Source organism: Lepidochelys kempii, chromosome 4, assembly GCF_965140265.1.
Source record: "Lepidochelys kempii isolate rLepKem1 chromosome 4, rLepKem1.hap2, whole genome shotgun sequence".
NCBI lineage: Eukaryota > Metazoa > Chordata > Testudines > Cheloniidae > Lepidochelys > Lepidochelys kempii.
Window position 1 is genome coordinate 49,367,361 of NC_133259.1, and position 16,919 is coordinate 49,384,279.

General features: G+C 42.0%; 1 protein-coding gene across 5 annotated transcripts; it reads right to left on the reverse strand.

The window, feature by feature from the left end:
- Positions 1 to 5,936: 5,936 nt before the first annotated feature.
- Positions 5,937 to 16,515, reverse strand: PCDH18 (protocadherin 18). 5 transcript variants are annotated; one of them, XR_012158560.1, is made up of 5 exons: positions 13,645 to 16,515; positions 12,646 to 12,734; positions 12,375 to 12,538; positions 7,176 to 9,431; positions 7,008 to 7,080 (listed from the first exon to the last, which is right to left on the reverse strand). XR_012158560.1 is itself a non-coding variant. In XM_073341131.1 (4 exons), exons 1-4 carry the CDS (start codon positions 16,147 to 16,149, stop codon positions 6,413 to 6,415), a joined length of 3,423 nt encoding a protein of 1,140 aa, XP_073197232.1. In that variant the 5' UTR covers positions 16,150 to 16,515; the 3' UTR covers positions 5,937 to 6,412. The 5 variants fall into 5 exon arrangements, 3 of the variants coding, with proteins under 3 accessions (XP_073197232.1, XP_073197231.1, XP_073197233.1); XR_012158561.1 differs by having other exon boundaries at positions 7,010 to 7,080; positions 9,317 to 9,431; XM_073341131.1 differs by lacking the exon at positions 7,176 to 9,431 and having other exon boundaries at positions 5,937 to 7,080; positions 12,646 to 12,731.
- Positions 16,516 to 16,919: the final 404 nt, after the last annotated feature.

The window sequence follows — 16,919 nt, forward strand, 5'->3', positions numbered from 1 at the left end:
TACTTGTTGGTGGATTTATTTTTGTTTATGTTTTAGACTCATACAGGCCAGAAGGGACCATCAAAATCATCTAGTCTGACCTCCTGCACACTGCAGGACACAGAACCTCACCCACCCCATCCTGTAATAGACCCCCTAACCTCTGGTTGAGTTACTGAAGTCCTCAAATAATGATTAAAAGACTTCAAGTTACAGAGAATCCACCATTTACACTAGTTTAAACCTGCAAGTGACCCATGTGCCATGCTACAGAGGAAGGTGAACTCCCCCCCTCCCCCCCGCAAGGTCTCTGCCAATCTGACTTGGGGAAAAATTCCTTCCTGACCCCAAATATGGCAGTCAGTTAGACCCTCAGCATGTGGATGAGACCCACCAGCCACACACCTGGGAAAGAACTCTCTGTAGTAACTTAGGGTCCTCCCCATCTAGTGTCCCATCACTGGCTGTTGGAGATATTTGCTGCTAGTCACATATTGACTAGATGCCATTGTAGACAGTCTCATCATACCATCCCCTTCCTAAACCTATCAAGCTCAGTCATGAAGCACGTTAGGTTTTTTTTTTGCCTCCACTGCTCCCCTTGGAAGGCTGTTCCAGAACTTCACTTCTCAAATGGCTTTTTTGTTTTTTTCTTTTTAATCCATTATTGTAAATGTACTCAAGAGTCAGGTTGTAGGTTACTTCAAAGACTTTATTCACAGCCACATCGTCCAGATTGTTTATGCTAATGGATTCACTGGAGGGTAAAGCATGATGTATTGAATACAAAAAGATTTTTAAATGCAAATGTAATATGCCATTCTGAAGTGATGGCTCTTGAACTGCTACTTGTATATGCTTGTATATCACTTCACTGGTATCAGATTTGGTCTTTTTGCATCCATCCCAGATGTGGCTAAATAAACATGAGAAGGCCCTGGAAAAAATGGCTGGGTTTGCCTTAAAAGGGAGATTGTGGAAGCCCCATCATTGGATGTTTTTAAGAATAGGTTAGACTGTCTAGGTTTACTTGATCCTGCCTCAGAGCAGGAGGCTGGATGATCTCTCAAGGTCCCTTCTAGCCCTACATTTCTATGATTCTAAGCCTTTTATATTTAACATTCCAGGATTACCACCTGTGCAACAGGAGAAACACTAGTGCAGATAGGACATAATGGCTTATTGCATTTTTACCATCAAACACCATCACAGCCTATACAAATATTTCCATCAATCTGCTCACCAACCCCCACCCCCCCGGCTCTACCTGCGGCTCCAGTTCCCCTCTGTGGTGGCTCAGGCTGGGGCTGTGCTACCCACCCTCCTGGTGCTCTGGGGCCTGTGCGCCAGGGGGGCTGCAGCCATGCACTGCCTGCCCTTCTGGTGCTCCAGGATTGGGGGAGGGGGTAGCCTGGGGCAGGGCCGATGGCCACAGCAGGGGAGAGAGGTGCAGAAGGAGTAGGACCTGGAGCAGAAGGGGCAGGGCTTGGGCTAGTCCCAGCCTTCAGTTCACAGGCTTCCTGTTAAGCTATGCCATTTGAGGAGCTGTTTTGACTGTTGCAATTCAGATGATATCTAAGTAAACAAACAGTTTTGCTCCTAGAGACCTTACACATTGTATAACTAGTCTTATTACCTGATAACACCCTTCAGGTTCATGCACAGACCAAACACCATTTGACCATCTGTTGCAACAGAACTTCCTTCCAGGACAACTTTAGGTGTTTTTTGACATTTGGATGCAAAGTGATACTGAGGAAATTTGCTTGGATCTATTTTTGCTTAGCAGATCCCCTTTGCAAACACTGACTTAAATCATTGAGACTATCCATGTGAAATGGCTGATGGGTATAAACTGCTTTAAGGATTTTAAATTTAAAACAGGTTGGTAATCCCCAGTGGACTAGGGGACTGTGAAAATGGATCTTACCCAGCTGCCCTGAGAGTTTGTAAGCAGTAACATTTATAAAGTTTGAGCCTGAAGGCCAGATATCTCCTCCTCTAGGAACAGGGAGTTAGCTCTAAGTTTATTTATGAAGGGGGAATACTTTTCACAGGATTTAAACTGAAGGTTTTAGTCCCTCTGACTTCTGGGCAGATAAAGAGGAGGATTTTAGCTTTTTCACTGACCTGAATATACAATTTCCAGGCCTACTTGCTATTACCAAAAAGAAAAGGAGTACTTGTGGCACCTTAGAGACTAACCAATTTATTTGAGCATAAGCTTTCGTGAGCTACAGCTCACTTCATCGGATGCATACTGTGGAAACTGCAGAAGACATTATATACACAGAGACCATGAAACAATACCTCCTCCCACCCCACTCTCCTGCTGGTAATAGCTTATCTAAAGTGATCACTCTCCTTACAATGTGTATGATAATCAAGTTGGGCCATTTCCAGCACAAATCCAGGTTTTCTCACCCCCGCCCCTTCCAAAAACCACACATACAAACTCACTCTCCTGCTGGTAATAGCCCATCCAAAGTGACCACTCTCTTTACAATGTGTATGATAATCAAGGTGGGCCATTTCCAGCATAAATCCAAGTTTAACCAGAACGTCGGGGGGGGGGGGGGTAGGAAAAAACAAGGGGAAATAGGCTATCTTGCATAATGACTTAGCCACTCCCAGTCTCTATTTAAGCCTAAATTAATAGTATCCAATTTGCAAATGAATTCCAATTCAGCAGTGGTCAGTTTGGATGAGCTATTACCAGCAGGAGAGTGAGTTTGTGTGTGTGGTTTTTGGAAGGGGTGGGGTGAGAAAACCTGGATTTGTGCTGGAAATGGCCCACCTTGATTATCATACACATTGTAAAGCGAGTCGTCACTTCGGATGGGCTATTATCAGCAGGAGAGTGGGGTGGGAGGAGGTATTGTTTCATGGTCTCTGTGTACATAATGTCTTCTGCAGTTTCCACAGTATGCATCCGATGAAGTGAGCTGTAGCTCACGAAAGCTCATGCTCAAATAAATTGGTTAGTCTCTAAGGTGCCACAAGTACTCCTTTTCTTTTTGCGAATACAGACTAACATGGCTGTTACTCTGAAACTTGCTATTACCAGGGGCTGACACATTGTGAATCTCTGCCATACTTTGCAACAGTCCCAATGTGGCTGGGACCATCCCACATGTCACAAGCATATCCTGTGTGTTTCCAATAATACAGGCCAGTGTCAGGCATCCAGAAGCTACCTAATGTGGTATTCACTGCAATGCCAGCCCCTTGTCACTAGGGGCTATTCTTCCAAGCAGGCAGGAGGAATTTGGTCTGTGACTAATCAGACTACCTCAGCTTTTCCTCAATGCCTCTTTCCATGGTAACTCAGAGCCAGGGAACTAACAAGGCATGTGGCCTTTCGTGGCAGCCCTAGGGGTACATACAGCCAAGAACACAAAGGAACAGGAACACAGTGGGCAATACAGAGTATATGGAATTGGGGAACGTGAAATTAGGACCTTGGGGAACTGGAACTGGCTGGGCAAGGAGATTGGGCCTGGGAGCCAGGAAAGGAAGCTGGGAGTGAGGGAATAGGTAATGGATCAAAAGGCGACAAACCTGGGGGGGAGGGGAATGGTCGGAAGTGTCTGTGCACACTGGAATCCATATGCCTTCAGAGCCTAGAATGGATCCCATGATTTTTGACTATCATCATTCCTCTGGTATCAGCAAATATCTATAAAAGTGCTTGGTAATGACTCCCATCCCCCTCTAGTGCTGGTGACCCATGTGGTATGCCCATGGTGCCACATGATGGAATTTCTGATTTTTCAATTTTCTTTTTTAAAACTGAAGAAAATTGCATATAAAAATCTGTGTTAAAAGCACATTATTCAGGTTGCAAAATAAAGCATTCAAAAATTAGGAAATGCCAAATTAAGGTTGCCTGTGCAACCTTACTTTGCCCCCTTTGGTCATAGGCATAATTAATTAGCGGATCACTTTTTTTTTCCCCACAGGACCCATGCTGCTGGCTGTAGGAGAACTGCTGCATTTGTTTTAGAAGTCAGAAGGTGGGTAGTGACTGCAGGGGGTTGCAGAAAGAGAATCAAATGGTCTCGTAGTTAAGGCAAGTAAATGGAAAACTGGAATCTGTCCCTGCTGCTACCGAAAAGTTCCTCTGTGATGCTGGGCAAGTCACTTAAACCAAACTTGGTGTCCCTAGCCTCTGTTTGCCAGACAGGGGTGGCAGGTTTGTATAATTTTTGGTGGTGCCCAGAATGGGTCCTCGTCCCACCTGCACCCCACACCTGCCTAAGGCTCTGGGAGGGAGTTTGGGTGTGGGGGGGTGCAGGCTCTGGGACGGAGTTTGGGCGCTGGATGCAGGCTCTGGGCTAGGGCATGGGGTTGGGGTTTGGGTGCTGGGTGCGGGCTCTGGGAGGGAGTTTGGGTAGAGGAGGGGGTTTTGGGGTACAGGCTCTGGGCTGGGACAGGGGGTTGGGGTGTGCGGCTGGCCCGGGGATTAGGAGTTTGGGGTGCAGCAGGCAGGCTGCCCCAGGGCTAGGGCAAGGGGCCAGAGAGTACTTGCCCAGCCCTCTCCCCGCTGGCAGCAGTGAGCTCCGGCGGGGGGCTCCCCACCCAGCACGACACTCACTCAAGCCCCCCAGGCTACTGTTCAGAAAGTCCAGCCAGGCTAACCCCACACCCTCTTGGAGTTGCCTGACTGGGTGGTGGGGGGGGTGGCTACCATGTGCCTCCTCCCTCTGCAAGTGCAGCAGCTGCCTCAGCCTGGGTCCCAGAGCCGCTCCCTTGTAGTCGGCAGCGGCCTGTGAGGGAGCGGCTGCCCGCTACCCAGGGAAGGGGTGCGCAGGGGTGGCAGGTGGGACTGGAGGACTCTTTGTGGGATGCACGTGGGGTCGGGGGAGAGACTCGGCCCTGAAAATTGGTGGAGACGGGTCCCCTGAATTTGCTGCAGCCCAGGAACCACAGGCCCATACAACTCGCTGGCACTGTTGTCAGAAGCTGGGAATGGGTGACAGGAGATGGATCACTTGATGATTACCTGTTCTGTTCATTCCTTCTGGGGCACTTGGAATTGGTCACTGTTGAAAGTTGCCTAGATGGCTATTGGCTAGATGGACCTTTGGTCTGACCTAGTATGGCCGTTCTTATGTTCTTAATTTTTCCCAGGTGGTCACTAATTGTGTTATCCTCATTTTCTGGGTGCCTGACTTGAGACTCTGGGGGTCTGATTTGGAGAAGTGCTGAGCACTCACAGCTGCAACTAAGGTCAATAGGAGCTGTACTTTGAACATAGACAGTTCTATATAATGCTATGTACTTTGAAAAAATTAGGTCCCATGTGTCTCAATCAGCATTAGTGTATATTTTTTACCTCCATCACTCTGTTTTCAGAGCAGGGTTTGAAGTGTACAGTAAATAAGGCATGGGGTCAGTAATTGACCAATGAAGAGAAAACAAAATAGTGAACAGCTGTTTATTAAGTAAGCACCGTTCATCCTGTCCACTGAGACAGGTGTCCTGTGGAATAAATAGTATGTGATCATGAATTAAAAACTGTATCATAAGGCATATGTTATGGTGGCCCATAGAATTCCCTTTTGGGCTTCAACACAGAGTGACTGACTGCTCAGTATCTGGAAATAAGAAAGCTAGTCGTGACTTGGTGGTCATGGCTAGAAAGATTATTTTGTTGGCAAGGGGGGAGAGTGTCCCTGAAGTATACCCTTTTATTCCCACTACCAGAGAGGTCCTGAATCAGCCTGACCCATCTGGGAGAGGTTGGGTGCAACTCTTGTCTGAGCTTCTCAGTATCACTGTTGAGTTGGCCAAAGGAGTTTGTCTAAGATCAACACTCGTTCTCAGTGGTGGTTGTGCCTCTGGAGAATGCCACCATCCCTCCTCACCCCTATCATTTAATTAATGGCTTATAAGAGACTGACTCTCTGAACTGGCATGAAAATAAGAAGAACATTTTAGGCTTCATGGGAGTTGACAACTCTTTATTGTAACAATGAAACACTGCAACAAGGTGTTGGATCAGTTACTGAAACTAATGTATGGAGAATGTTTCAGTGGGGTTGGGTCTGTGCTGTAACATTTGAAACTCTTTACAAAACCGTGAAAAGTAACATCCCTGTCTTTGATTTAGTTTACACACCTGCTTGGCAAGAAAGTCAAATGGTGCTAGTTATATATACTGAGGAAAACATGCTTGCCATGGGAGTACAAAAATAAAATTTATTTGTTAAATTACACATAAATATAAGGTACAAATGTATTTTTAAAATACAGATAAAGATAATCACACTTGCATTGTGTACATATGAAAATACAGTATTTTAATATTCAACATACACAGACACATTTATGATAAATGCAACTAATTGGCAATGCCAGTTCTTTTCATTCTGGTTCTTTTTTCCTCCAGTTTTCCATAAATATGGAAAAATATGATATAAAAAACCCTCTAATTCTGCCGGACATCTTGCAGCAGTTTGTTAATTTCTGCTACCAGCTCACTGGCATCCATTAGTTCATGTTTTCCATCACTGAGGTGGTTAAGCACATTGTCAAAGTCATCTTCTTCATAGTTCTCTGGGATTTCTTCCATGGCCGGCAGCCATTTAGAGGAAGGTTGTGCACTCAAGTGAGTCCCTAGCATGGCCCCAGTGTTGTTTGCAGGGTTTTGGAAATGTGTACTGGCTGCCCATGCTGCGACCCCTTGTGGGTAGCTTACAGTCTTGGCTGGTAAATGTCCCTTCCTGCGCTCTAGTGAGTTTGAGCGATTCATTTCATTGCATTCTGTATAGGTGTCCAGTGAAGGAGGCAACAGGCGCTGAAAAACACTGCTCATTTCAGAGAGGAGAGATGAAGTACAGATGTCCTCTGACTCTTCCTCATTTTGACAGTCTTTACCAAATGTTGAAAAGCTCTTTTTCTTTTCATTGGAATCAACAGGCTGTGAATCTTCTTCAAATGCCTGCTGCTGCTGCTGCTGCGGCGGTGGCGGCTGAAATTCCTCCCCAGGAATAAACATATTACTTCTGTAATCAGAAGATGGAGAGGGCAGAGGTGGCATCCAGCATTGGTCAGAGTGTCCCAGAACTCTGCATTCCTCTGTGCATAGCCTCATTGCTGTAATCAAAACCAAAATCGGAGATTAATGTTCAGATTCAATTATACAGATTACTCACAATTACAGGGATCAGCACTAGTGCATATTAAAGGACCTGAGATCCAAAGCTCTGATCAGCATCTGAATTTCTCCAAAGATCAGAGGTGGTCAGATCCAGTGTTGTCGGTCTCCCATTATAGGGAAGTTCAGATGTATTTTTAGTCTGTAAGTAAGGATGATAAATATATAAAATATAAGATAACTATATAATTTTTAAACTTGTTTGAAGAACATATTATACCATTGCTTCAGTGAATCCCAAGAACATAAGTGGCCTGGGTGACTTAAAAGTTCGAGGTTAGAGCACTGTCTTCTCATGCAAGACTGTCTGATAAATAAAGAGACAGGGTGCTGAGGGAATATCTTTTACTGGACCAACTTCTGTTGGTGAGAGAGACACACTTCCAAGCCACACAAAACTCTTCTCAGGTCTGGGAAAGATACTCTGAGTGTCACAGCTAAACACTTAGAGTACCTTTCCCAGACCTGAAGAAGTTGGTCCAATAAAAGATATTACCTCGCCCATCTTGTGTCTCTAAGATCCTGGGACCAACATAGCTTCAACTACACTGTATATAATGTCTGGTGAATGCCTTTCATGAATGAAAATTAAGAAGTTTCCCTCTTTCATCTCCTAGTTGCAATTCAGTGAAGAGAGCAAGGGAACAGGATAGAAGGACATGGGAGGAAAACAATAAGGACAAGAAAATGAGGGAGAAGAGAAAGGAGAGAGAACAGAGAAGATATGGAGTTATCTCCATCTTCTCCAACTCTTGTCTCCTCTTAAGGGTCTGCTAGTAACACAATGAATTACCAAATGGGTGAAGCAGATTTTAATCCAACCTCATGACATTTTAGGCCACATTTATGCCCAGTATATCTCCATTAACTTGAGTGGAGTTATTCTAGGGATGCATTTGGCCTTTTGGGGGGACTGGCTGGTTTAATACCTCCAGTTGTTGACTGACATAGAGTGACTATACAGACTACAAAGAGGAGCAACCAAGGACTTAAGGGATCTGGGCCCATAGAATCACAGAATATCAGAGTTGGAAGGGGCCTCAGGAGGTCATCTAGTCCAACCCCCTGCACAAAGCAGGACCAGTCCCCAATGTTTGCCCTAGATCCCTAAATGGCCCCCTCAAGGATTGAACTTACAACCCTGGGTTTAGCAGGCCAATGCTCAAACCACTGAGTTATCCCTCCTCCCCACCCCCCGCCCATGATGAATGCTAAATGGAGGAAATGGGTGGTTCCCCTGCTTTTTGCCCAGTGTTTGTGGGTGGAGGAAGAAAAGGGAGGATTGGCCAGCTACTAACCCACCCGAGCCATGTAAGACTGAACTCACGTTCCTACCCAAAGAGGTACTGGAGGGGAATGACCATCCATCCCCCAGAAGAATTCTAGTAGGGTTGACTAGGAATGGAAGCATGTGCAGCCCCTTTTAAAACACAGTAAACAGTGAGTGGAGGCCATGTGCAGAGAGACGATGCCAGGAGAGAGGCCTAATTTCCACATCTGAATGCTGGAAAAGGAAACTGTTTCCTACCTGATGTTGAAGCTAATGGGAGTTGCAGCTGCTCAACACCCTCACAATTACCTCAGTAAATGTATTTAATTCCAAATAAGAACACTGGGATTGTCATAACCCATCAGGATAGTGGTCCATCTAGCCCAGTATCCTGGCTCTGATAGAGGCCAGTACCAGATACTGCACAGTAAAGTTCAAGAAGCACAGATATAAACAATTATAGAACAACTTTTGATTATGTGATAACTTGCCCATAGGGCAAGCTGCTTCTTAATTCCATCAATTAATGGTTAGACTGTGTCTTGAAGAATTGGGGTTTATATTCTTTCTATCTTTTTATTTTATATATCTATATCATATCCTTTTTTATTTGTCTTTTCTCAAAACTAAACTAAATAGTCCTAAACTTTGCAGTGTCTCCACATAAATTTCCTCATGCCTCTAATCATTTTCCTCACCTGTCTCTGGACCACTTCAATATCTGCTACATCATTTCTGAGATAGAGTGACCAGAACTGAACACAATATTCCAGGTGAGAATACGCCACTGATTGATATAGTGGCACTCTAATATTGTCAGTATTATTTCCCTACCATGCTTTATACAGTCTAACACATTGTTTCCTTTTGAATGCAATTTAAAATTCATCTAGATTTATACTCACTTCCTTTCTTACATCAGGGAGTACGAAATTTAGCAGAAGTATAGATGGCTGGAAGCCAGATTTTACACTGGGTGTTGCAAATGAGGTAGTGATGGGTGAGCCTCAAAAGATTCATCTACATAAAAAAATTGGTGTTTAAAGTGTTGGTTTAGGAGTTTGAAATGCCTATGAAGTGCTTTGTTTCCACACATTAAATGTGCTTATAATGTTTCACAGGCAATGCCAGTACCATTGTGATTGCACCAGCTCTTGACAAGTCTTGAAGATATCTCCACCCACAATGGTTAAATCAAACTATTTTAGTTCTAGTGTAGATGTGAATGAAATGCATTATAGCTGCACTGGTTCAGTTGGACCGTTCAGTACAATTCCAGTGCAATTCTGTGAGTTAATAGAGAACTGCAGGGCCATTAGTGTGTCACCGTTCATTGGCCAAGTTCACTCAAGGCCAAAGGCTTGTCACATTTAAATCAGTGGGGGTTTTGCCATTCACATTAGTGAGACCAAGATTTAGCAGTATAAAATAAGAGCAATATTCTGAACAAATGATCAAAAGCCCTACTGTATTTGCGAGTGGGCTTGAATTTTTTCCATCGCCCCAGGTATGCCTCTCTCCTTATGTTGGAACAAGCAACTTATTCCAGCAATCAGGATATTAATGATGAGGGTTAACAATGTCCCACTTTGTCCATAAGTCAGCAATAGAAAAGATATAAATGTAAAATGGTATGGGTTAAGACTGAAATGTCAGAAGTAACTCTGAATGTATGTTTTTTTTCAAAACCTTAAACCTACAGGTAAAGGTTTTTTATATATATTTTAAAGGAGAAAAAATAAATGTTTTCATGGAAATTTAAAATGTTCTTCTGATCTTACAATTTTTGAGGTTCTCCCACAAATTCCTATGTATGGGAGATGGTCCATTCCTTCCTGGTTCCATCTAGACAGAAAATATTGAAAAAAACTATCTTACAGTATTTTGACCCTGTGACTTCTGGTCCGGGTGCAAATGCACAGACACTTAAAAATAGAGGGGCACGGAAGGAAGTAACTGAACTTAGGAAACCTGAAGAAAGTTTCCATTCTAGTTTTTGTGAGTTTGGCATGAACACGCAGATTAATTCATATGTTATCTTAACTGGTTCATGTATAACTAATGGAGTGGCTAGGGCTATGCACTTAAACAAATATTGAGAGTGGGATTTTCTAAAGCACTCCATGTTAGCCTAACTCTGTTCCCCTTGTAATCAATGAGAGAGTTTTAACATTCACTTCAGTGGGATCACAGTTGGGCCAAATTTTGAAAATTTCACTCATTGGTTTTATATTTGGAGGGCTAATAGAAAGTTCTTTCAATGAATAATAAAAATTTCAGCTATCCAAGAATGTAAACATTCCTTTTTTTCCCTGGCAACCCACAATCATCCAGCCAGGAAGTAGACAATTATTCGTTAGCTGCCACTGTGGAAGGATTCCAGTGCAAGAGTGTTACATGTGAAGTCTCCCTTAGCAGCTGCTGAGAATTATAGTAAATTCTTCCCTACTTTACCACCCACGGAGAAAAGATTTTTTTCTAAAGTTGGATGGTACAGGGATAAATGGCTCCTAAGTAGCAACTTATTGGCAAGAAGAAAACAACAACAACAACAACAACAAAAAAACCCTTGGGACTGTGGTCTTCAAGTGAAGTATATATATGAAGGACCACAGTCCCAAGGATATACTGGGGCACTTGGACCAACATATCCCCAGCTACCAAGGGCTAGGTGGGACTTCTAGATAGTACATTGGACTCAGGAGTAGTGTGAGACCCTAGAATAGAGCAAAATCCACAAGAGAAGTGTTGAAGGTTTGAAAAGACAGAATTACATGTTTGGGGCCAAGGTGCACAGGAAAGGAAGGGCTCCAGGAGCCTTTTCATCTTAAACTCTCCACACGAGGGCCAGACAAAATTGCAGGCCCTTCTAGTGCCCTTGAGGGTATTAGCCACCCCAAAGGTGGGAAGGAGGTTGCAAGGCTTTGGCTCTACTCCATCCTGCTCTGCCAATGGCACCAGCTGGTTACAGAAGGAAGCATGCTATGCACCATCCCAAGGAGCAGTTCAGTGGGCACTCTAACTTGCACCCTAATGCACAGCAAATTGTAGAGCTACCCACCAGCCCCATTACAAGCCTAAGCCATACGGGCATAATCTGGCCCTGTAGGAAATGGCCTTCATATGCAAGGAGAAAACATTTCCTGTATATTTTGTATAGGCATTTAAATCTGGGCCCAACATTTATTTTCCAAACATTTAGGAGTAAAAAGTACAGGTAGTTGTATAAATATTGGGATTCTAATACAAAGCTCACTTCTGTGCCTAATGTGATTTCCAGGTCTCTTTTATTGTACTCATGAGTGAGCTTGAATTTACAAAAGGTTTATCTCCCTTTTGCATCCCCCCAAGGTATGCCTCTCTCCTTATGTTGGAACAATCAACTTATTCCAGCAATCAGGATGGCAGGTAATGAACTGCTTTGACATTCAGAACAAATACTGCCACATAGGTCATATTTATACATACTAATTTATTAGTGGAAAATACAGTGCAGCTCTACACTTCCCTACCTAAAAACTACAGTCCATCACCTAACCAGTGCATTTTTAAACTCTGGAAGTCTGGATCCTATTATGGAAAATGCATCTGCCAAATTATAGTTCAGTGTATTTTTAACACACCACAACAGCCTGGTTCTCTACAAACATCCACCCAGTCATTAAAAATCTAGGGACATGGACCAGTTGATGCTTTTTGGGGGGGATTTAGAGCCAGCTCATGTGGCTGAAAATAATAACAGAAACTGCCTACGCACTGCTCTGGGCAGATTTTCAATAGTGTCCCAGTCTTGAGTGCACCACCTGTGTTCTGGTTTTGGGGCACTATATATTGTAGAGCAGATGAAGGAGGAAATATAAAACTTGAAAGCTAAAGAATTTCTGCTTTCACAATGCTAACTACATCAATGTGACAGTCAGGGAGCACTGTAAATAAACTATTCAACTTTCATTGTGTTCTTACCTGCAGGAATTCTCCCATCTGTAAGGAAAAGGTCACTGAATCCTTCCCCAAGAAGTCTGTCAATTGGAGAATCTCTACCCAAATCATAATCACTGTCTCCTGCTTCACTATCACCACGGCCACTATCTTTCAAGCTAAATTTATCCATATCTTGTAGTGCATATCTGTAAACAGAAAAAACATGGTGATGGAATTATATTTTGTTATCTCATGTTCAGTATGTCATTCTCAGATAAAAATGTTTTGATCATAATCTAACTGAAATCCTCACCTGTAGCTTCTGGAATATTTGTTGCCTCGAAAACTTGGTCTTGGCTGATATTGGCCCTGATGAAGCATTGAAAGAAGCTGAGAGACCTGCTAAAGAAAAGAAGAAAACACTGATTCCTGGAAATAAAACCCAAATGTCTATTCAGAAAATCTTTAATTATTTACTTCTTTTTGGTTTCTTCTTTAAAATTTAATTAGAGCACATTCATGTGCAGATATAATGTAGTACAACTGGGTATTTAGAGTATATAGTGTTTGCCATGGAAAACATCTGAAGGCACTTTACAGACAGAAAATGCAATGTTGTTCCTTAATCTCAGAACTCATACTAATTAATTAATTATCATTTAAAAACAATAGACTGCAAAGAGGAGGGGTTTTTTTGGTTTGGTTGGTTGGTTTTTTTAAGAAGAGATCAAAACTAATTTTTGGCATGACATGATCATATCCTGAAATAAAATTCCATTTAGAATTTGTTCTGTCTCCTTTAAAACTTTATATAGTGTATATATTTAAAAAATAAAATAGGCAGTTTCAAATTATGAAGATACTGGATGCATACATTCACACACTACCACCATCTGCTAGAGCAGCTACAGTTAAAATTGTAGCAGTGTTTCAACTATAAACCCTCGTTTTAAGGAGTTTGTTCTGTCATTTGTACAAATAATTTGTGTGTTATACACTATGTGTGTCTGAACACACACACATACGCACAGAAACCTGTACATCAATAATAAAGTAATGTGTATATTTTGTGTATATTTCTCAAAGTTGTTTCAAAGTAAAGAAGAATCTAAAGAAATTATAATAGGTTTACTATAGTCTCTCATGTGCAGGATTGTTTTAAGATTCAGTTGACAGCGTGGAACTGCAGTGCTGCATCCCTGAAAATAAATCTATAATACTTTTATACTGTCACAGACAGCTTGCAGAATGTAAACACACTCGTAGATGAGTGAATGAGTGAACACGCATGCAAAATAATATATGACTTTACCTCAACAGCTGGAGTAGCCTGGGTGAGTTCCAGTGAGAAATTCTCTGGCACATGATTTGATGAGATTGTCACTAGACTGTTAAGTGATTGGTGACTATGGTGGCTTTGTCGACTGCTCATTTGTCCTCTTTCTAAGGTTGGAGATGATGAAGGAGAAGATCTGTGGTGAGATCTGATGGGTAAAGTGCCATTAACAGTAGGCACAAGTGTAATGTCACCTTTGTGAATCTGTCTTGATGGTCTTTTTGGATGGTGCTGGTAAGTTGATTCTGCCACACGACAGTTGTAGGATCTTGTGTCCTTTTTCTCTCGATTGCATCTTGTAGCAAAGACAACCATAATGACCAACAACACTGCACATATTGATCCAAGTGATATAATTGTTATCATAGAAACATCCAGAGAGGGCTGGCTAATAAAGGTAGCTTCTGTGCTTGGAATTGCATAAACATATTCAAAAACAGTACATTTCAGAAGTGCTTTGGTACTAAGTGGAGGGCTGCCTTTATCCTGAACTATCACAAAAAATTCCCATTCTTTAGATGAAACAGATTCTATGCTAACATTAATATAGATGTCACATGATCTTGGGTCCATTACAAATATGTTTTCTTCATTGTCAGCTATTATGGAACAGCTTAGTTCTGAGTTCATACCAGAATCTCTGTCTATAGCCCTTATCCTAGTCACATGGAAACCACTCTCAGCATCTTTAGGGATTGAGATTTCTGCAGTGTTATTGCGTAGTGCTGGTCCCACAATAACAGGAGCATTATCATTTTCATCAATAATAGTTAGCACAACTGTGGTATTACTAACAAGTTGCTGACTTCCTCCATCTCTAGCTTGAACCACAAAGGTAATCTGATTTACTTCTTCATGATCAAAAGTTCTGAGTGCATAGATTGCACCATTGGATGGGTCAATGGTCACATAGGTGGTTATGGAACTTCCCAAAATATAACTTTCCAAAATAGTGTAGGTGACCTGTCCATTGTCCCCTAGATCTGGATCTGTGGCTGTAACAGATGTGATGTATGCACCTGGAGAGTTATTTTCTAAGATAACAACTTCATATCTGTTTGTCTGGAAGCGGGGTGGGTTGTCATTTTCATCATTGATTTGGACAGTAAAATGTTTCACTGTGGAGAGACTTGGTGTCCCCTTATCTTCAGCTATAACAGTCAAACTGTATTCAGATCTCTTTTCTCTATCTAGAGTAGCATTAGTCAAAATTAAATAGTTATTTTCATAAGTCTTCTGAAGTTTAAAGTGGCCATGCCCATGAAGCTTGCAAACTATCTCTCCATTCACGCCAGAGTCCTTGTCCTGTACCCTGACTATGGCAACAAAAGTGTCCATGGGTGACCCTTCAGAAATGTGAGCTATTTCCTCATTCCCAGGGGACATCAGGTTTAAATTAATTTCAGGTTTGTTGTCATTGACATCCACAATTTTAATGATAATTTTGCAATGAGCTGGGATAGAATTTGGACCCAAATCTTGAGCCTGAGCATCAATTTCGTAGGATTTGGTGATTTCATAGTCCACTTGTGACAGAAGGGTCAGATGGCCTTTCTCTGAGTCTATTTTAAAAGTCTCTATAATTTTGGAAGACACATGACTACTGAAAGAATACATGACTTTACCATTAGCGCCCTCATCTGGATCAGTAGCATTGAGGTCTATGAGCAAAGTACCCACTGGTGAATTTTCTAAGAGCTGAATTATATATGATTGTTGCTCAAAAACAGGACTGTTATCATTAGAATCAGAAATACTTATTTTTAGGATAGATGATCCAGATCGCTGAGGCACCCCCTTATCTGAAGCAGTGAGTTGGAGTTCGTAGCTTGACTTCAACTCCCGATCCAATTCTCTAACCACAATGAGTTCTGCATACTTGGCACCATCAGTCCTTGTTCGCACTTCAATATTAAAAAAATCATTTGCAGACAGTGAATAAGTGTGCAGAGAATTTCCCCCAACATCTGGATCAAAAGCACTGTCCAAAGGGATCCGGGTTCCTACAGCTGCACTCTCTGAAATTTCAATAGGGATGAGAGCTCTGGAAAACTGGGGAGAGTTGTCATTAATATCAAGCACTTCAACTTCAACATGGAAAAGCTGCAGATGTTCAGTAGGGAGAGTGATCACATCAAACTCTATAGAGCAGTTTAAGTTTTTCTGGCAGAGTTGTTCCCGGTCAATTTTAGCTCCTATGCTGATTTCTCCATTATCCTCTCGGACTACAAGTAAAGGAGAATTCCCCCTTTGCATGGCTCGAAAACGAACTGAAGAAGGGTTAGGAATTTTAAATAAAACATCAGCTACATCCTCTGATAGTCTTGCAATTACTGATCCAACTCTCTGCTCCTCATAAATCCTGTATTTCAAATTCTTGCCTAGCACATCTTTACTGAAAGATATTATCATCAGTACAAAAAGGAACATAAAGTGCATTTTACTGCTGATTTGGTGCATTTGTAAGATTTTGCAATTCATTTCTCCAAGCAAGTTAAAAAGCAATTCTTTCAACTTCCTTTGGTACCTTAAACCCAGTACACATCTGGTCCTTTAAAACTTGAAAATGTCTTTTATAATATAGCAAAGTATTAATATCCTAGTATAGCTCAGAAAACTTTTTTTTTTGTATACACACCGTGTCAGGACTTCCAGATACAATCTGTATGCAATCCAATCTGTGTCATTTGTTTTCCTGCTCCTCTTCAAGGACGAAATTTGTCACATCAGTGTTTTCTCCTTCTGCAGTTAGTATCCATTTGTTGCAGAGTGCTAGCTGAATCTGCAGTGTATCTTTTCTGAGCGATCCTTTCCCTCTCACTGTTCAGCTGCAGACTAAACACCCTTGATTGCTGACTCCAGTCTAAAATCTGTGCAACTTCAGTTCAACTCACACAAAGCTTTTGCCCGGCATGTGTTGAATTGCTTCCAGCCAATCAGCTTGCTTCCAAATCAAAGGACAGTGAAGTCACACACACACACACAAAAGGCTGCGGGGAGGGTCCTCCTCCAGCATTCACTTTCTGTGAGTGTGCCACGACAAAGAGGAGACAAATTACTAAAGAAAAACTTTAAATCAACTTCTTGTCCTCTTTATTTATATGACACTTCAAATTGTTTTTGTAATTTTAATTAGTCTTCTTGCCTCCACAAAACGTGTAATCACTCTCCTGATTTATACACTTTGGAATCCTCTTTTTTTCAACAAAACAAAATCTTTTTGAGTGCATTTGCTTAGTAAAGGACTTTAA